Source organism: Meles meles, chromosome 2, assembly GCF_922984935.1.
Source record: "Meles meles chromosome 2, mMelMel3.1 paternal haplotype, whole genome shotgun sequence".
Classification (NCBI taxonomy): Eukaryota; Metazoa; Chordata; class Mammalia; order Carnivora; family Mustelidae; genus Meles; species Meles meles.
In genome coordinates, this window is record NC_060067.1 from 173742318 (window position 1) to 173764453 (window position 22136).

Below are 22136 nucleotides of genomic sequence, written 5' to 3' on the forward strand. Positions count from 1 at the left end.
TTTTAAAATTTTTTCTCCATGATGAGATTGTGGGAACTTTTGTTTATCTGCTCTAAATGTTGCACATATGATCCCCAGCCCATTGGTTTCCCCCTCCCCGTTTTTGTGGGATTCATTGTTATAAAAATGAAATTTTTATGTATCATTATATTCATTATTTTTATAGGTTTTCAGATTTTTCTCTTGTGTCTCTCATATTCTGAACATGTGTCATAATATTCCTGTAGTACTAAAAATTTATTTTATATTTAAGATATAAATCTGAGGAGTTCAGTATTTTACAACTGTATTGTGTTCTGTATTGTGTTTTCCAAGTTTTATCACTATTTCTTTATTTACCATTTTATGCTGACTCAGATATTGTTTATTTAATATACTTTCACATTGTTTTCTTCAGTTAGAATATGCAGATGGCATGTTTTCTGGATCTGTACATATTTACAAATGTCTCTTTTGTTCTCATAATTGAATAACATCTTGGTAGTGTGTAGAATTTGTGAGTCCTTATTCCTTTGCTATTAATTTTTATAACATGATATAGTTAATCTTACATCAGTTTTCCAGTATGCATGTGTGGTGTTACATTAATCCTCCCTGACATATGATAAATCCCTGAATTTTTCATTTTAGTTTTAAATCTCTACACATTTTTAAAAAAATTTTATGGAAATCTGGTTTCATTAGGTCTTATGAATCCTACCTCTATAGTATAGTTTTCCTTCGGCTATTTTCAAATCTTTATTTTGGCTGTGTTTTTACTAGCAAAATAGCAAATGTGTAGCAAAATGTGTTCCCTTTATTGACTAGGACTCTATTTCTACTCCTAGCAAACAAATTCTTTTTGACATATTTATTGAATTACTTCTTTTCATCTGCCATCATTTTAGTTTCAGGGTGTCTTTTTTTTTTTTTTCTTGAAATGATCTGCTCTGAAAGATTATTAACTTTTTAAACTTCTCTTGAAATAATGATTATTTTCTTTAACCAATTTCTTCATTCAACTTCATTAGGAACTTGCTTTTATGTTTTGCCTTCTGCCCTTTTGTTGTTCATTTTCCTTACATTGGATGCTGTTTTTTCCATTGAGTGGTCATATGTATTTCTAATTCACTGATTAAGGCAGACTTTCTTGTTGTTTTGTGTGGAAGCAAAAGTATACGTTTGAGGACCCAGGGTGAATGAACTTACAAACTAAAGTTTTATGCTTTTAATTAAGCTTGTCAGAAATCTGTTGAATTTCCTTTTCCTGGCAGACGCTTCTGGATTCCCATTTCCACCATCTCCATTGTCTTGCTTAGTTACTAAAATGTGGTTCTGCCCTTGGGCCAGAATCCATGTTCCAGGTACTTGCACCTAAAGCAATACAGGCCGTTTGGCATTGCCCTTGAATACATGTGGAATATGAGCTGATAAATATCAGGGTTGTTTTTATGTTTGTGGGGTTTTTTGGTTTTTGTTTGTTTTGTTTTTTGTTTTTGTCTGGGAAGCTCTCTAGTTTTCTTATTTGAATTGAGAAAAGGAATAACTATCAAGAATGAGAGCAGATGAAGCAGGTCTGGGAAGAGAAGTGGTGGTGAATGGGCACACTCCATGAGTGCTCTAGTTCCTCTTTGATTCTGGTTTTGAACTGCCCCTTGGTGTTGGGAATCTTGAGAAAATGTAGTCTCCGGGCAATAAATACTGTGGTCAGATTGTTCCATAACATAACATTCTCTGTGGGAAGATTACACTTTGGTACCATTTAGATGAGGCTTGTCTTTGAATTCATGCAGCTTATGAAATCTGAGCAAAGCACTAGTCTTCTGCTTCTAAACAAAGGCTTTAAGAACTACTGTATGCTTCTACAATTTCTTTTCTCCTTCTGCTACAAGAAAGATAGGTTCCATGGGGTAGGAGGTATGTCTTTTTCCAGGTTCCAGAATGAAGTCGGTGTGGAGCTGAGCCTACAATAAACTTGTGAAGAACATTCATTGTTGTTTCGAAGCATTGAGAATTTGGGGGTTGTTTTCACCACAGTATAATTTCATTAAAAATAATGGAAAAGGCATATATTTTTTTTGGTTATCAATTCATGGCTACTTGTTAGCAAATAGTGACAAATTAGCAAATATTTATGCTATGAGATTTATTGATTATTGAATCTAAAAGAAAATTTTGCCATGGGAATCTGTAAGTCCTGGTTTCTAGTATACATAAATCTATGTCATTATGGTGTTCCTACTGCTCTCTGATTATACTGCTTATTATTTTTTCTTATACAAAGTGTGCTATCAGAAAGCATGTAAGATAATGGAAAGATGAGTCCATTCAATTTTTGGATTGTTGAGTTTGTAAAATTGAAAGTAAATTATTTAATATCAAATTTTATTTTTGTTAATATTACAATGAAGTATCATTACTTTGGTTGAATTAGGTCATTTTTAGACCCTCATTTCCTGGTGTATGCATACAACAAATCAGGAACATTGTATCCAGAGTCTTCATTTATAAAGGTATGTTTTCCTTTATGCTCTATAGATTTACATTTTTTATATCATCAAGGTGCCATTGGCAGGAAGAAAAAGAATGCTTTCTACCCCACAGAATTATTGGGCAGTCAGAAGCCCAAATGTAATGTGGTAACTCCTTTTCATATTTGGAACTCAGGAACCTCTTATCCAAAAAGGTCTTTTAAACCATCAGAAGTATTGAGAGGGGTTTGAGAGAGAAAGAAAGTGGGTTATGGAGCTAAGAATAAGAAGCCCCTAAATACAGAGCCATTTTAATTGAGATGTCATAGGACATAAGCAGTGCAGGAAGTGGTGGAAATCACTTTGTGGAAAGACATTATAGAATGAAGTGCCTTATAGAAAGGAAAGTGAGGATGCAAAAGCATATTGGGTACATAGGAGTTTGCATTGTATCCCAAAATGCAGCTAGGAATCAAGAAACGTTTTTTAAAAATTTTATTTATTTATTTATTTGAGAAAGAGAGATCGTGAGCAGAGGGGAAGGGTAGATGGAGAAGCAGGCTCCCTGCTGAGCAGGGAGTCCACTGAGGGATTTGATCCGAGGACCCTGGGATCATGACCTGAGCTGAAGGCTCAGCTAACTTAACTGACTGAGCCATCCAGGTGCCCAGGAGTCAAAAAATAATTTTCAGTGTGTGAGAAAGTTAATTTTGATTTGTTTGCTATTTATTTTGTGAGAAGAGATTGGAAAGAAGTAAATGCAAGTGAAGGGTCAGAATCTATTGTTATATTGCAATTAAGAGATAATGAAATTAAAAATAAAGTAACTAGTACAACATTGTCTTTGTCAGCATCTGCAAGTATAAAGCAGAACCAAATGCATGAGACACCTGTTTGGAGACATTTGACAATAGTCAGGTCAGGAATTTTTTTTCCTGAGAGAAAAAAAAAAAAAGCCCAGAAGGTGAGTCACATTCAACATGGCCCTTCTGACTGAGGATAAAGTCTTAACCATAGCATAAGGAGTTGGAACCAAACAGAATGTGAAGAATTTGCAGTTCAGAGCTGCTGAAGCAGCTGGAACTGGCATGACACAGGGCCAGGGAAGAGGGGCCATCAGATGTATCATATTTTTTGCAGGGAGGGGAGTTGTCCATTCCCTTGACTAAAGATTATGCTGCCTGTGTGCTGGCTAAGACTCTATGAAGAGCAAAGAGTAAAATGAAGGTAATACTAACTGTCAAACAGTGCTGGGAGATGGATTTTCAGCCTGGGCAGAGTGGAGTGACATTGCTAAAACCCCTGACATTCAGCTGAGACCAGAAAGGCTAATCCTAGGAGGAAGGCTCAAGCTCTAGGGTTAAGAGATACTCTTACCACCTCTGTTCCCTAACCCAAGGCCTAAAACAGCAACAAGAGGATGAAGGAAGGTTGCATTAAATTAATTGCCTTCCAATACAAAATGCAATACTCTGTAAAGGGTTAAAACATAGTAGAGGAAGGAGATAATGCAGATAAGGGTAGAAATCAATGAGATAGAAAAAAATTTTTTTAAATTAAAGCCCAGAATTTAGTTCTTTAAAAGAACTAATAACATTAATAACCCCTAGTAAGACTAATCTAGGACAAAAACTATTTCCATCAATATTAGGGATGAAGGGATTACCTTCATATTCATAATCATATGGTTCATATATACCATATGATTAGTCATATGGTATATAAATGATATTTTGAAATATTATGAAACTTTATGTCAACAGATGGGTAATTTATATGAAATGGACAATTTCCCTGAAAAGGGCAACTCAGCAAAATTGAGGGGAGAAACAATAGAAAATCTTCATCACTTGAACTGTTTAAGAAATTGAATTTCTAAGCAACTACATTCCCATGCCAGGTTTAGATGTTTTCACACTTTACCTATTGAGAGATATTATGGTTGTTTCTGATTTAGCTATTAAAAATAAATAATGTTTCTATGAACATTCATATGCAGTTGTTATGTGGATATAATTTTTACTTTCTCTGGAATGCATGTCCAGGAATATGATTGCTAGGTCATATGGTAAGTATGAGTTTATTATTATTTTTTTAGTGTTATTTACATTCAATTTAGTTAACATATACTGTATTACTAGTTCCAGGAGTAGAGTTTAGTGATTCATCAGTTGCATATAACACCCAGTGCTCATCACATCACATGTCCTCCTTAGTCCCCATCACCCAGTGACCCCAACCCCCCACCCACCGCCCCTCCAGCAGCCCTCAGTTTGTTTAATTACTAAACTGTTTTTGGGAGTAGCCTACCATTTTACATGTCCACTGTCAATGTATGAGAAATAAAGAGCGCATTTTTGACACCACTTGGTGTTACCAGAGTTTATTTTTTAATTTTAGCCATTGTGATAGATAGGTAGTGATTTTCTTATGTAACTTTGATTTGCATTTTCCTAATGACCAGTGATGTTGAACATATTTTCATGTGCTTGGCATCTTCTGTGAAAAATTTTTTAATATCTTTTACCCATTTTCTAATTGGATTGATTGTTTTTCTACTGTTTTTTTTTTAAGCAATTCAGATGTTCTAAATACAAGTCCTTTGCTAGATATGTGATTTGCCAATATTTATTTCCAGTCTATAATTTATCTTTTTATCCTCTTCTTAAGGTATGTCATTGATCAGAAGCTTTTAAATTTGATGAGGATTAATTTATCAACATTCCCTTTTATGAATGTTGGTTTAATTATCAAAGCTAAGAATTCCATATATCTTTAGTTCTTAAAGATTCTGGTTTTTTGTCCCTAAAATTCTTATAGTTTTATTTATACTTAATTGTATGTTCACTTTGATAGAACTTTGTATAGCGTTTAAGATTTGAATCCATTTTCATTGTTTTGACTGAAGAAGTGTGTTTTTTTCAACATCACTGGTAGAAAAGGCTGTTCTACATTAAATTGCTCTTGCATCTTGGTTAGAAAGTCAGTGGGACATATTTTTGTGGTTTTATTTCTGGGTTCTTCATTCTGTTCAATTCTTTTATGTATCTATAATTCTGCCACTATCATGCTGTCTTCTCTAGTTTACCTACATATTAAGCATTTATGTAAGCAATAATGATTCCTCCCACTTTATTCTTATCTTCCAAGATTTTTAGATTATTGAAGATATTTTGTTTTTTCCATATAAATTTTATTTATTTATTTATTTATTTATTTTTAAAAGATTTTATTTATTTATTTGACAGGGAGAGAGAGAGAGATCACAAGTAGGCAGAGAGGCAGGCAGAAGGAGAGGGGGAAGAAGGCTCCCTGCCGAGCAGAGACACCTCCCCCAACATGGGCCTCAATTCGAGGACCCTGAAATAATGACCTGAGCCAAAGGCAGAGGCTTAATCCACTGAGCCACCCAGGCACCCCTAAACTGCTCTATGTATACAAACAAACTTGCTAGGGTTGTGGTAGACCTTATGTCAAACCTATGCATTGGTTTGGGGACAACTGACATCTTCACTATGTTTAGTCTTCCAATCCATGAAGTCAGTGAGTCCCTCCATTTGTTTGGTCTTTCTTTACCTGTCTTTATTAGCATTTTGTAATTTTAACATTTGGATTCTGTACGTAATTTTTAGGCTTATACCAAAGTATTTCATTTTCTTTGATACATTTGTAAATAGTATTGTATTTTAAGTTTTATATGCTTGTTATTATCTAGAAATGCATTTTGTTTTAATCTCATGTCCTACAAACTTGCTGAAGTTACATATTAATTCTATGATAACTTTTTTGTGTGTTTTTTTGGTAGAGTCTTTGAGATTTTCTACATAGACTTGTCATTTACAAATACGAACATTTTTCTTTTTTTTGTTTTCAATCTGTGTGCTTCTATTCTTTACTTTGCCTTTCTATGCTTGCTACAACTTACAGTACTGTATTGAATCACAATAGTGAGGACAGACACCCTCATTTGTTCCCAATTTTAAGGATAAATTATTTATTCTTTTACCATTTAGGACAATGTTAGTTGTAGGGTTGTTTTTAAACATACTCTTTATAAACTTGAGGACAATCTCCATTTCTAGTTTGCTAAGATTTTTTTAATATCAAAATGTGTGTGTTTAATTATATCAAATACTTTTTCTGCCTCAGTTGATAAGATCACATACATCTTTTTCAGCCTATTGATATGATGGATTGCACGGACTGATGTTCAAATATTTAAAACAGTATTGTATATCTAGTAAATTTACAACTTGGTCCTGATATATAATTCTTTTTATTCATGACTGGGTTTTTTTGCTAACAATTTTTTCGTTTTGTGGTTGTCATCAAATTTTGTGAGAAATATTGGTCTGTGAGTTTGTGGCCTTCTTTTTTTGTACTGACTTTGTCTAAGTTTTGTATTGGGCTAATAAACTGGGAAGTATTACCTTCTCTTCTATTTTCTGGGAGAAGTTGTGTAAAGTACATGGTAATTCTTAAGATATTTGGTAAAATTCTTCCTTGAAGTCACTGGGGATTTATGTGTGTGGGGGAGGAGATTTTTAATTACCAATTAAGTTTAACAGTTATAGGACTATCTTATTTATCTGTCTTATATGTATTGTTTTGGTGGTTTGTGGTTTTTAAGGAATTGGTCCTTTCCATCTCAGGTGCGGAGTTTAGGGGTGTAATTTTGTCATGGTCTTTATTATCCTTTTAATGACTACAGGAGTATTTTTTTTTCTGACATCAATGATTGCTGTCTTCTCTCTTCTTAACTTTGTCAGTCCAGATAGAGATTTTTTCAATGTATTGAATTTATCAAAGAACCAGTTTTTCTTGCTTTTTCCATTCTGTTGTCTTATTTTTAATGTCTTAGCATTGGCCCTTAGGTTTATTATTTTTTTCGCTTTGCCTTACTTGGGGTTTATTTTCCCATTCTTTTCTATCTGTTGAGGGAAACACTTACATCATCAAGCTGTGACCTTTCCTCTTTTCTGTTGTAAGCAAGCATTTTAGTGCTAAAATTTCCTGCTCAGCACAAGTTGAGCTGCAATCTGAAACAATATATTTTCATTTTAATACAGTTACGTGTATTTTAAAAATTTCCTTTGAGGCTTCTTGTTTGACTTATGAATTTTAAAAAGTGTGTTGTTCAATTTCCAAGTGTTTGGAGATTTTTCTTGTTGTCTGTTGATTTCTAGTTTGATTTCATTATGGTTAGCAAATACACTCTATATGATTTTAGCTCTTATAAATTGGTGAAGGTTTGCTTTATGATCCAGTATATTACATGTGTTAATGAATGTTCTTGGATAGTTGAAAAATACGTGTATTCTGCTGTTGGGTTGGAGTCCTCCATAAATGTCATGTAGATCATGTTGATTGATGCTGTTGTCCAATTCTGTATTTTTACTGATTTTCTGTCTAGTTTATCAATAACTGAATGCAGTGTATTGAATCCATCGTTTATTATTGTGTTTTTCTGTCTTTCTCTTTTATCTGTATCAGTAATTGCTTCACATATTTTGAAGCTCTATTTTTTGATGCCTATGCACTTACGATTGTCATGTCTTCTTGATGGATTGATGCTTTCATGAATATATAGTGAGTCTCTTTGTCCCTAGTAGATTTCTTTGCTAGTAAGTCCACTTTATCTCTTTATTTTTATAAATATTTTGATGGTATATATCTTGCATCCTTTTCATTTCAATCTACATACATTATTATGTTTGAAGTTAAGTTTCCTATAAAGAATAGTTGCGCCATGGTGATTTCTTTTCTCCTATCTATCCTAGCACTTAGTATTTTATTTGGTGTTTTTAGACTTTTACATTTAATTATTTATATGTTAGGAATTTCGCTTGCCATAATGTACATATGTATTTCTCTCTTATTGCCTTCTTCTGTGTTACTTGAACATTTTTAGAATTGCATCATTTATTTATAGTGTTTTAATGTATTTTCCTTATAGTCTTCCTAATATTTGCTCTAGATATTACAGTATACATATATAACTTATAATAGATGTATTGTTGTGGGCTTTTTACTAGTTCAAGTGAAATACTAAAAATTATTTCTGTGTAGGTTTTTTTATCCTTTGCATTTAAAAAATATAATTGCCAGAATATTCCTTTCCATATCTTAAACATCACATGATATTTTATGATTTTTCTTTCAACTACTAAATATGATTTTAAAAATTCATGATGGAAAAGATAGTCTGTTATATTTACCACTATTTTTACCTATTCTGTTTTCCCAAATCCTTGATGTTCCATATCTTCTTGTGATATTAGTTTTCATTTTTGGAATTTCTTTCTGATATTCTTTAAGGATATGTGTGCTAGTGATAAAATCTGGTTTTCTTTTGTCTGAAAAAGTCTCTCTTTTCCCTCCATTCTTATTGGATAAATTTCCCAGATAATAGAGTTTATGTTTGTACTTTTCTTTCAGCACATGGAAATTGCTGTGGCATTTCTTTCTAGCTTTTCTAGCCTTCATTACTTCTGATGTGAAATCTGCTGTCATTCAAATTGGTGTTCCTCTATAGGTTATGTAACACTGTTCTTAGGTTACTTTGAAGATATTTTTATTGTTTTTGCTAATTCCTAATTAGCATTTTTGTTGTAGTGGGTTACTTTGGGTCCATTCTCTTTTCAGTTCATACAGCTCATGGAATCCAAATGTTTATGTCATTCATTGATTTGTGAAATATTCAGCCATGTTTCTTTTTCTTAATTTTTACTTATATTTTATTTTATGTGATAAAATACTTAACATGAGTTCTACTCTCTTAACCAATCTTACATATACATAACATTATTACTGACTATAAGTATGATGTTTTATAGAAGATGCTAGAACTTATCTTGCTTGACTGAAACTTTATACTCATTGGTTAGTAACTATCCATTTCCCCCTTTCCCCAACACCTGAAAAGAACCATTCCAGTCTTTGGAGGTATGAATTTGAACATTGTAAATATTTATATTTCTTATAAAAGGAATCATGCAATATTTGTCTCCTGTAACTGGCTTGTTTTGCTTAGCATAATGTCTTCAAGGTTAATACATGTCACATATTGCAGAATTTACTTCTTTTTTAAGGTTGACTAGTATTCCATTGAATGTATATACCACATTTCTTTATCTGCCTATCTATTGGTGGACAATTAGGTGGTATCCACATCTTTTCTATTTTGGATAGTGCTGCTGTCAACACAAGAAAACCAATATCTCCTTATGATCCTGATTTCAGTTCTCTTGAGTAACTGCACAGAAGTGACATCACTAGATCATATGGTAATTCATTTTTTTAGTTTTTAGAGGAACCTTCACTCAGTTTTCTGTAGTAACTATACCACATTGTACTCCCACTAACAGTGTACAGCAGTTCCAATTTCTCTAAATCTTTGGCAATTCTAGGGTCTTTTTTTATATGATAATAATCATCCTAACAGGTGTGACGTGATACCTCATTGTGCCATTGACTTGTATTTCCCTAATGACTAGTGATATTGGGTATATTTCATATACCTGTTGGCCATTTGTGTATCTTCTTTGGGAAAATGTCTATTCAACAGTTTTAACAATGTTATGTCTTCCAATCCAAGGACACAGAATGTCTTTCCCTTTGTGTTTTGTTTAATTTCTTTCATCAGCGCTTTTAGTTTTCAGAGTACAAGTCTTTAACTTCCTTGGTTGAATTTACTCCTAGATATTTTATTGGTTCTGTGTATGTGTTTGTGTGTGTGTGCATGTGTGTGCACCATTGCAGATGGATTTTTTTTCTTAATTTCCCTTATAGATAGTTATTAGTACAGAAATACAACTAATTGTATTTTTGTGTATTGATTTTGTATTCTGCAACTTTACTGAATTCTTATGTGTGTGTGTGTGTGTGTGTGTGTGTGTGTGTGTGTGCATGTATGTGTAATCTTTAGGGTTTTCTATATATGAGATCATGTCTTCTTCCAACAAAGACAATTTTATTTTTTCCTTTCTGATTTGGATGCCTTTTATTTCTTTTTCTTTTCTAATTGCTGTAACTTCCAGTCCTAGGTTGAAAAGAACTGGTGAGAATGGGCATTCTTGCTTTGTTTCTGATCTTAGAGGAAAAGCTTTCAGTTTTTCATTGTTGAATATAATGTTAGTTTCATAATTAGCCTTTCATAAATAGGCTTATTATTATATTGAGGTAATTTCCTTCTATTCCTAGTTTGTTGAGAGTTATTATGAAAGTATGTTGAATTTTGCCATTTTTTTCTCTGACTGTATTCAGATGATTGTGCGATTTTTATACTCTATACTGTTAATATGGTTTATCACAATAATTGATTTTTGTGCATTAAACCATCCTTGCACTACAGGGATAATCTAACTTGGTCTTGATATATAATCATTTTACATTTTTGGATGACTTCATATTTGGTTTACTTGTATTTTGTTGAGGATTTGTGTTTATATTCATGAAGGTTATTATAATTTTCTTGTGGACTGTGTGGGTTTTATACCAGGGTAATGGTGTCCTTATAAAATAGTTTTGAAGTTTTCCTTCCTGTTTAATGTTTTGGAAGAGTATGGGAAAGGTTGTTGTGATTTTTACTTAAATGTTTGGAAGAGTTCATTAGTTCATTTGGTTTGAGGCTTTTCTTTGTTATGAGGTTTTCTACTACTGATTTATCAAGACTCCATGCTTGTTTTAGGTTTGTTCAAATTTTCTATTCATGGGGGCACCTGGGTAGCTCAGTGGGTTAAAGTGCCTTCGCTCAGGTAGTGATCCCAGCGTCCTAGGATCAAGCCCCGCATCAGGCTCTTTGCTCAGCAAGAAGCCTGCTTCCCTTCCTCTCTCTCTGCCTCCCTCTCTGCCTACGTGTAATCTCTTTCTGTCAAATAAATAAATAAAATCTTAAAAAAAATTTCTATTCATGATTCAGTCTTGGTAGGTAATGTGTTTCTAAGAACATGCCCATTTTCTATAATAATCAGTTGTTGGTGTATAGTTATTAATAGTTGAATCTTTTTTGATCCTTTTTATTTTTATAACTTCAGTTTTAATTTCTTTGCTTCCATTTTGCCTTTTGTCTATTTGTGTTTTCTCTTTTTTTCTTGTTTTGGCTGGTGATTTGTCATTTTTTTTAAGATTTTATTTATTTATTTGACAGAGAAAGACAGCAAGAGACAGAACACAAGCAGGGGGAGTGGGAGAGGGAGGAGCAAGCTTCCCACAGAACAGGGAGCCTAACGACCCTGGGATCATGACCTGAGCCGAAAGCAGATGCTTAATGACTGAGCCACCCAGGTGCCCATTGTCAGTTTTGTTTATCAAGTTCATAAAACAACTCAGTTTCATGATTTTTTTTTTTGCTGTTACTTTCTTCTTTCTTCTTCTTCTTCCTCTTCATCCCCTCCCCCTCCCTCTTCCCCTTCTTCTTTCTTCTTCTTCTTCTTGAGTGGTAATACAAAGCTCCCAAAGAGAGAGGGGACCTGAGAGGGTTGCCCTTTTTATTTACTTATTTCTGCTCTAATATTTGTTATTTCTTTATTTTTGCCACTTTGCTTATTCTTCTGGTTTTAGCTTTTGTTTATTTCTAAGTAGGCTCCATGCCCAATTTGTTTGTGTGTGTGTGTGTATTTTTTTCCTATTCAGCCACTGTATGTCTTTTGTTTATGGAGTTTATATTTAAATTATTGATAGTGAAGTTATTAAGTATTAAAATTTTATTAATTGTGGGTGCCTGGGTGGCTCAGTGGGTTAAAGCCTCTCCTTCAGCTCAGGTCATGATCCCAGAGTCCTAGGATCAAGCCCCGCATCGGGCTCTCTGCTCCACAGGGAGCCTGCTTCCTCCTCTCTCTCTGCCTGTCTCTCTGCCTAGTTGTAATTTCTGTCAAATAAATAAAATATTTAAAAATAAAATATTATTAATTGTTTTGTGTTTGTTTATAGTTATTTTGTCTGTCTTTTCCTATCTTCCTGTCTTCTATTGTGTTTTATTGATTTTTTTTAATCTTTTTATTTCCTAGTCTTTTCCTTTTGTGTAATTTCTATTGGTATTTTCAATTTGATTACCATGCAGCTTACATGAAATACTGTATAGCTATGACAGTTAAACAAATAACTTCAATTACATAAAAAAAATTTACAATTTTATAACTCCCCCTCACACTTATGTTATTAATGTCACAATTTACATTATTTCATATTTATGTATTTTTAACATATTTTAGTTATCGTTTTGATATTTTGCCTTTTAACATTCATACTAGAATTAAAAGTGATTTACCCACCAGTATCTCAGAAATATAGTATTCAGAATTTTCTATATATTTACCCTTACCAATGAGTTTGATTCATTTTTATGCCCTTATATCATTGTTTAGCACCCTTTCATTTCTACTTGAGAAACTCCCATTTGTATGTCTTGCCATGTAGGTATAGTGGTGAAAGCTACCCTGATTTGGGAAACATCCTTTGCCATGTCTGATTCTGACATGCTCTTTCTCCTCAAATTGTTTTTTGACTTTTGGTATACCTTGTAACCTTTTTCATGTTAGTTGGACATGATGTAATGGATACAAGAAACTGCTATAAATATATTTAGTGCTGAGGAGGTGTGGGGAGAGAGGAGGTATCCTACAATCTTATGATTAAGTCTCAATTTTGTAGTAAACTTATGCCTCTGCATTCACAGATGTTTCTCAGTTTTATTTCTCCTGAATGCAGGCCCTCTTATGATCAGAGTAGCTTATATATTTCAGAATAGTTTCTTTTCCCCTCCCATTGCTGAAAATATAAGGGTTTTTTTCTCTAATATTTACTGTTGCATCTTTGTCAAGCTGCTGTAGATAAATCTCGCAAAATTGTGGGGTTTCCTCATGAGTTCTCTGGAATTTTTACTCCACATTTGTCCATTCTGATCTAACATTTCATCAGTTATAATCAGGATGAGAGGGGTGCCTGGGTGACTCAGAGGGTTAAGTCTTTGCCTTCAGCTCAGGTCATGGTCCCGGGGTCCTGGGATCGAGCCCCACATTGGTCTCTCTGCTCAACAGGGGGCCTGCTTCTCCCTCTCTGCTTGCCTCTCTGACTACTTGTGATCTTTCTCTCTGTCAAATAATCTTAAAAATCTTAAAAAAAAATAATAATCTTAAAAATAATCTTAAAAAAATAATAATCAGGGTTACATGCCCTGGTACTGGTTCCAGCAGCACTTTTCACTACTGATTCTCTACTTCAGTAATCTGCAACTCTCTGTGTTCTCTTCAACCCTGGAGTATGTGATTTTTGCCTTGGGTCCTTGCCTCTCTTAAATCCAAGAAGACTTGTTGTTTTTTCAGTCTGTTCAGGTTTTTGCACACTGTTATGGTGGAGTGGTGACTTCCAAGCTTCTCACATGCAGAACCAGGAACCAGAAGTCTCTTATTCATTTCTTCAGATTTGTAAGGTATAATATTTTTGGTTGACTTTTTTTCTTCTCAGTACTTTGAATATATCATCTCACAGACTTTTGGCTTGCAAGGTTTCTGCTGAAAAATCTTCTGAAAGTCTTAATGTTGTTCCATTATATATGATAAATCACTTTTCTCTTGCTGCCTCAAAATTCTCTCTTTATATTTCACTTTTGACAATTTAATTATAATATATCTCAATATGAATTTCTTTAGGAACATTTTATTTGGTGTCTTTTGAACTTTAATATCTGGATATTAATTTTCTTCTATACATTTGGAGGGTTTGAAACCACTATTTATTTGAATAAGCTTTCTGGTTTTTTTAAATATATATTTCATATATAAAATTCTGTAAGTTTAAGGTATACAGTTTTTGGATTTGATGCATTTATATATTTCAATAGGATTATCACTATAACACTAGCAATCTCCTTTATCATATCACATTATTCCTTCCTTATCTCTCTTTGTTTTCTGAGACTCCTATATTGTTCTTCTTGATAGTGTTCCATAAGTCCCCTAAGTTTTCTTCACTCTTTCAATCTGTTTTCTTTTTCCTACTCTGAACTGTCTTTGAGTTCAGTTATTTTTTCTTATGCTTAATCTAGTTTGTTATTGAAACTTTCTAGTGAATTTTTTGGTTCAATTACTTTCAGCTCTGTGATTTCTGTTTGGTACTTTATTTTTTCAAGTTTTTATTTAAATTCTAGTTAGTTAACATAGTAAAGTGTGGTATCAGTTTCAGGAGAATTTAGTGATTCAGCACTTATGTATAATACCCAGTGATCATCATGATAAGTGTCCTCCTTAATATAAGTCACCCATTTAACCCATCCCCCACCCACTTCCCCTTCATCAACCCTCAGTGTGTTCTCTATTACTAAGAGGCTCTTATGAAAAAAATAAAAATCTTTTATGGTTTGTTTCTCTCTCCTTTTTTTTCCTTTCCCATATGTTCATCTGTTTTGTTTCTTAAATTCCACTTACAAATGAAATCATATAGTTTTTGTCTTTTCCTTACTGACATATTATTCTTAGCATAATAGATTCTGGATCCATCCTCCTCATTGGAAATGGCAAGATTTCATTTTTCTGATGGCTGAGTAGTATTCCATTATATATTAAAAAATCACATCATCTCTTCTCTTTATCCATTCATCAGCTGATGGGCATTTGGGTTCTTTCCATAGTTTGGCTATTGTTTTGATAATGCTGCTATAAACATCAGGGTGCATGTACCCCTTAAAATCTGTACTTTTGCATCCTTTGGGGAAAATCCTAACAGTGCATTTCCTGGGTCATAGGGTAGTTCTATTTAAAAATTTTTTTTTTCCATTTTATTTATTTTTTCAGCGTAACAGTATTCATTCTTTTTGCACAACACCCAGTGCTCCATGCAAAACGTGCCCTCCCCATTACCCACCACCTGTTCCCCCAACCTCCCACCCCTGACCCTTCAAAACCCTCAGGTTGTTTTTCAGAGTCCATAGTCTCTTATGGTTCGCCTCCCCTCCCCAATGTCCATAGCCCGCTCCCCCTCTCCCAATCCCACCTCCCCCCAGCAACCCCCAGTTTGTTTTGTGAGATTAAGAGTCATTTATGGTTTGTCTCCCTCCCAATCCCATCTTGTTTCATTTATTTTGAGGAACTGCCATACTGTTTTCTGGTGTGACTGCACCAATTTACATTCCCACCAACAGTATAAGAGGTTACCCTTTCTCTGCATATTTGCCAACATCTGTTTTTTCCCGATTTGTTAATTTTAGCCATTCTGACAATTGTGAGGTGGCAATTCATCGTGGTTTTGATTTGTATTTACCTGAAAATAAGTGATGTTGAGCATCTTTTCATTTGTCTATAAACCATTTGGTATCTTCTTTGGAAAAATATCTATTCATGTCTTCTGCCTATTTTGTAATTGGACTGTTTGGTTTCAGCTGTTGAGTTTGATAAGTTCTTTGTATATTTTGGATGCTAATCCTTTATCAGATATGTCATTTTCCAATATCTTCTCCCATTCCATAGGCTGTCTTTTAGTGCTGTTGATTATTTCCTTCACTGTGAAGGTTTTTGTCTTGTTCACTTTTGCTTTTGTTTCCCTTTCCTCCAGAAAAGCATTTAGTAAGAAATTGCTGTGGTCAGTGTCAAAGAGGTTTCTGCCTGTGTTCTCCTTTAGGATATTGATGGCTTCCTATCTCACATTTAGGTTTTTCAGCTATTTTGATTATTGTTATTTATGGTGTAAGAAAGTGTTCCAGTTTCATTATTTTGCAGGCTGATGTCCAGTTTTCCCAATACCATTTGTTGAAGAGACTTTCTTTTCTATTGGAAAAAGACTTTTATTCCTACTTTGTTAAAGATTAATTGACTATAGAATTGTAGATCCATTTCTGGGTTTTCTATTCTGTTCCATTGACCTATGTGTCTGTTTTTGTGTCAGTACCACACTGTCTCGATGACTACAGCTTTGTAATAGAGCTTGATGCGTGGAATCATGACGTCTCCAAGCTTTGCTTTTCTATTTCAGGGTTTCTTTGGCTATCTGGGGTCTTTCATTGTCCCATACAAATTTTAGGATTGTTTAATCTAGCTCTGTGAAAAATGTTGGCATTTTGATAGGGATTACATTAAATGTACAGATTGCCGTGGGTAGTATAGATTTTTTAAAAAATATTTTTAAATTAATTTATGGGAGAAGGGGCAGAGTGGGAAGGAGAGGCAGAGTTAGAGAATTTTAAGCAGACTCCCTGCTGAGCACAGAATTCCATGTGGGGCTTAATCTCAGGGCCATAAGATCATGATCTGAGCCAAAATCAAGAGTTGGATGCTTAACCAACTGAGCCACCCCTGTGCCCCAGGTAGTATAGACACATGCCGATCTGTTAGGGGTCTTGACACACTGTGGTCAGTGCCAGTTTGTCCCTGAAAACCAGTCACATGACCACACAGCAGTTCAGTTTATGGTAAAGTCAAGATTTACTGCCCTCAGCTGGTGTCTCTCTCTCTATGCTAGTGAACAAGGCAGTACATTGACACTACTAATTCTTTTGTCCTTGGAGAGGCCATTCCACCACTCCCAAATGCACTCAAAGAAGGGGAACTCTTTTTCCCCATTCAACCCATGGTATCCTCAGACCGTGCTGCCTGTTCCTGGGCTTTTGCCCACCTTCCCGACTGGCTAAGCCCACCAGGCACCACCCCAGTGATGGTGTGGGCTTCTAAAACTTCATACTTTGAGCTCTGCTGCTTACAAAAACTTGTAGTAGTCAGCCCCTCTCCTTTTCTCAGTCAGTGGTTTGGGGACAGTTTTTCTTGTGCAATGCCTTGTGCACACTTTCACTCTTTTTCTCTCCCTCTCTTGCTCTCTCACTCCTCTCTCCATAATCAGGGTTCCCTCCCCTTCATAGCACCCACAGTTCTCTTCTCCCCCAAATCAAATCTGTGCAGCTCCTACCTTCCACAATGTGACTGTTTCTTTCTAACTGTAGATGGACAGTTTGTTCTCTGTCCTCAGATTGATTTATTGGGTGTTCAGAATAATTTGATATTTACCCAGCAATGCTCAAGTGATGGGAAATTTCAGTGTCCCCTTCCCCTCCTCCATCTTAACTCTTTGAGCATTTCTTAATTCTCTGTGAGGTAAACTACTTAAATTAACTTCATTAGAATTGGTTTCTAGAGATATCTTCTTCTTTTGTTTGAAACTTCTTTTCCTGATCCTTCATTTACTTGACTCTGCTTTGGTCTCTGCTCTTTAGGCAAAATTAATTTCTTTGAACAGTCTTTACTGATCAGCCCTGCACATAGGTGATCCTAACAAGTCATCCTGGCCAATGATTATGGGGGCCTCTACCAAATCTTTATCTCTCCAAGAGGAAACATGCATCTGTGTCTTTTTCTGCTCTGTGTCAGACAGGAGAGAGGATCAGTAGCATCTACCCTCACAAGCTTCTGCCTCTGTAATCACCCTGGCAACTATATTGTTCTTGGCCCATCTGTACTGCAGGATTGGTGAGACAGATGCCGATTCTTTGGGCACTTTTGGTGAAGTAAGAAAACTGCATGCATGGATCAACTTTTTCTTCCCCAGGGAGCAGAGCTGGCATCTTTTTGTCCATTTACTCTGTGTTTAGTGGGGACACAGGGGGAGAAATCAATGGTGACTACTAGCCTAAGTCACCGTCTCCATTTTTGCCTGGATGACTAGATCATGCTGAATCTATTAGAGCTCAAAGACAGGTGAAACAGGTTTTAGTGAAGATAGCATCTTCACAAAAATTGGGGTAATAGATATGGACAAACCTTTCTCATGCTCTGGGTCAAGCTGGAAGCCGGAGTGTCTTTTTGTGATCAAATGGCAGTGGTCTGGGGCAGTGTCCTTGTTGAATGGGTATGCCAAATCTTCATATTGGCTTGATGAGTCTGATTTTGCATTCTTCCAGAGTCTGCAGGGGCCTTTCATTAGTTTCTGTTTCCTTATAAAGGAAATTTGTCTGTGAATTGTTGCTGAATTAGTTTTTTTGTTTTTTGTTTGTTTGTTTGTTTGTTTGTTCTGTTTTTGTTTTGTTTTGTTGTTTTAAGGGATGGAGGGTTCAGGGCTTCCTGTTCCACCATCTTTCTGGTCAGAGTTTTAGCCTTTATTTTGTTGAATACTTTTTAGCCCCAAATTCTTTCTGTTCTTGTCAGATTCTAATATGTATTTTAGATCTTTTGTTATTGTTCCACAGTTTCTTGAGGCTCCATTCATTTTCTTAATTCATTTTTCTTTGTTTTACATATTGATCAACTTCTGTTATATACAGATCAACTTCTATTGATCTGTTCTCAAGTTCACTGATTCTGCCCTTGCCATCTCCACTCTACTTATGAGCCTATCAAATATTTTTTGTAGATTTGTTTATTATATTGTTTAGTTAAAATATTTTTATCTCTTTTATGGCTTCTATTTATTTTCTGTTCTTTAATTTTTTCAACATTATTTATAATTGGTTACAGAAACAATATTGTCACAGCTCCTTTAAAATCTGTTAGTTCCAACATGTGACTCATCTCAATATTGTTATTGGTTGGTTTTATTTTCTCATTCTTGTGATTTTCTTTGTTCTTGGCATAGCATATGATTTTTGGTTGTATTCTTAGCATTCAAATCTAGTTTTTAGACAGTAACCCAGGTTAAGTTTAGATTTATTGTGGTTTGTTGTACCTATAACAATTTCACTTTGGGGGGGGCTTTTAATACTATTATATTGTGATTCATTCTCTGGCTCTTCTCAATGCCTGCTAGATCATTGCTGGTGCAGCCTGTAGTGGTAAAAGCTACTTTCCTGGGCCTTGGTATTGCTAGGTGGGGTTGGGTGATGAAGGTCCCATGGGATAGAGAACATTTATTCTGTCTCTTCTCTAACCTTGTCAGTGTACTTCTCACTCTCTCTCTGCCCCATGGGTGAGGAAAGTTCTTATCTGGGTCACTTTTTGTGTTTTGTGTTGGGAATGTTGAGAATTATCTTATGAGGCTCATTTTCTCCCTTAGCACAAGGCCAGAAGCTACAGAGACTGAACTACTCTCTGCTGTTGGGTAGAAGGTTGGGACATGATTTGCATTATACCTTTTTTGTAAAGGGATTGTTGCATAGTCTGCTGGAACTAGTGCAGGAAGAGGTGGTTGCTGGTGCTCCTGGGCCTGGGGCAGGAGATATGGCAGATAATAGCTCTGCCACTATTAGTGGGTGGTGGATGGGAGTTAAGCCTAGTTTTGAGAAAAAATGAGTGGTTCCCGATGGAGAGATATGTCTGGGAGGAATAACATATAAACAAATTCATAGGTAAGAATGTGATAACACTGAAGTTTTTATAGCACAGCATTAAAGGAATAGGATAGACTCTAGATATCAGCAAATTTTTAAGGCAAGAAAAGGGAATATTCACTGAATGAAAATATTAGGGGCAGGCCTGGGTAAACTCATGCTGTGAAAGTTCATGGTTAGGAGAGCTTGAACTAATGATGATGAAATATTAAATAGATTAAATAATATGGTGAGATATTAAAGAGAAATAAAAATGAGCAAATATCAGGATGCTTTTGGGTAACTTAGAAAAAAAGTGAAAAGTTCACATCTGAAGTCAAATTAATATTATTTATATTGAGTTAGGAGTTATAGATTATATATTCAAGAATGTCAACTATACTCAAATTAAAAGATTAACTTGACAAAAGAAAAAAATCTGAGTCATTAAACATAATACTGTAAAATAAACTAAGATCATAGAACAGAATAAAGCAAAAAAAATGTTTACAAGTTAGGAAATAAAAAACAAGAAAAAGTGTGGCTGAGAAAGAAAAGATAAGAAAGTAATTCTTCAATAACCTAGAATTATAGCAAGAATTATTTTTCAGAAGAACAGCAAGAGTCATTACTTTTAGGTAAAATTGGTTTAAGAGAAATAGGCTATGGGTAGATAACAAGGAAGTGGGATATCTGGTGAATAATATATGGTAATGACTAAATCTGAATGTTTGGTGATGTCTAGGAAGTAATGGTAAACCAAAAACTTTATTTAAAATCATTCATGAATGTATCTTCATATACTCCCATTTAGGGCCATTGCTTTTATCAAGGATATGCCACAGAAGTTCCAAAATCAGCTGTGACGCTTAGCATCTGTTCTGGGCTCAGGTAATGGCATATTCCAGAGATGTACGTGATTGAAAATTTTGCATGACTCTTTAATTTTTAGAAACATCTTGAAGGATAGAGTGAAGGCAAAGAAAATAGACTTTGACTGTTTCTTCTCATATACTTATCTCTTCCTCCTCCTCTTATCATTTTTCCTATCTCTTTGTCTCCATCCCAGGCTTGCAGTCATAGAATTTATGCAGGAAAACTCCCCCTAGTATGAGGAATATTCACATTCCTCAGTCATACTAAAACCACAATAATGACATAATAGACATAAAATGGTAAAATTAAGTTTGAAAGTTTATCCATGTAAGAAGAGATGATTCTTAGACTTTAGACTACAAAGACCACTAATAAATTTCTATGAAATGTTCTTATTTAGTGGTGATTTATATTCTCAGTGGAACATCTATATTAATCATCTTTTTATTTATTTTTTTATATGTTTAAATATCTAGGGGTTCTTTGCAATTGGAGAATGTCAGTTATGGCATTGAGCCATTGGAATCTACAACTGTATATGAGCACATGCTTTATCAAATAAATAATGAGAAAATTGATTTTTCTCCCTCAAAAGAAAATTTTCTTATGCCCCATTTGGTACAAAAGTCCTACAAGATCCTTGTGAAATCAAAAGTAAGTAACTCCTTTTAGGAAATCTTTATTTGTGTTACTTCTAATAAATTTATTCAGATTGAAATGTGTTATATTTGGGGAAAAATTTAACTGATATTGACTATAATATACTAAAACCTTCTGTTGTAAGATGTTTATTTTAAATATGTTTTTGTTTACTCATAATATTTAGAAACTGTAATAGGTATAATCACACATAATTTAAAAGTCAAAGTACTCACATTTCCCTAATTGGAGGTGTTTTTATGCATATGAACACAGTTTCATTGTTACCAAATTTGCATAGTATTAATATAATGATATCCAAATTTGCTTATTATTAGTTTATCTGTGTTTTCCTTGACAATACATGTTTTCTTTATTATTTGATAAAAAATTAAAAATAGAAAAGAGGGAAGAAATTATTCCAAAGATCATCATCTAGAAATAGTGCTTAGAATTTTGGATTATTTGTTCCAATTTTTTTCTATATCTAGTTACAAATGTAGATTTACAAATATATATGTATATATATATATACATATATATATTTTTTGACAGACAGAGATCACAAGTAGGCAGAGAGGCAGGCAGAGAGAGATGGCAGGCAGAGAGAGAGGATGCAGGCTCCCTGCTGAGCAGAGAGCCCAATGTGGGGCTTGAACCCAGGACCCTGGGATCATGACCTGAGCCGAAGGCAGAGGCTTTAACCCACTGAGCCACCCAGGTGCCCCTACGAATACATTTTTTCAAACAAAAAATGATATAACCACACATGCCTCCTTGAAATTTCCATTTTGCTATTAAGTGTAATACATCATGTTACACTTACTATTATTTACAATTAAATAATATGCATGTTAACATCTATTAAAATATTAAACATATGCATTTTCAAGGAAAAAAGTATAGACCATAATATTATTTTCTAAAAGTAAATGCATATTGCTGTGGTATCC

General features: G+C 34.4%; 1 protein-coding gene across 1 annotated transcript in view; it reads left to right on the forward strand.

The window, feature by feature from the left end:
• Positions 1–22136, forward strand: part of LOC123936669 (A disintegrin and metallopeptidase domain 3-like) — a 219908-nt gene that overhangs the window by 111418 nt on the left and 86354 nt on the right. The window contains exons 7-9 of the mRNA XM_045997152.1: positions 2414–2492; positions 20483–20559; positions 21021–21198. Coding sequence (XP_045853108.1) covers positions 2414–2492; positions 20483–20559; positions 21021–21198 — 334 coding nt within the window. The remainder of the gene's footprint in view (positions 1–2413; positions 2493–20482; positions 20560–21020; positions 21199–22136) is intronic.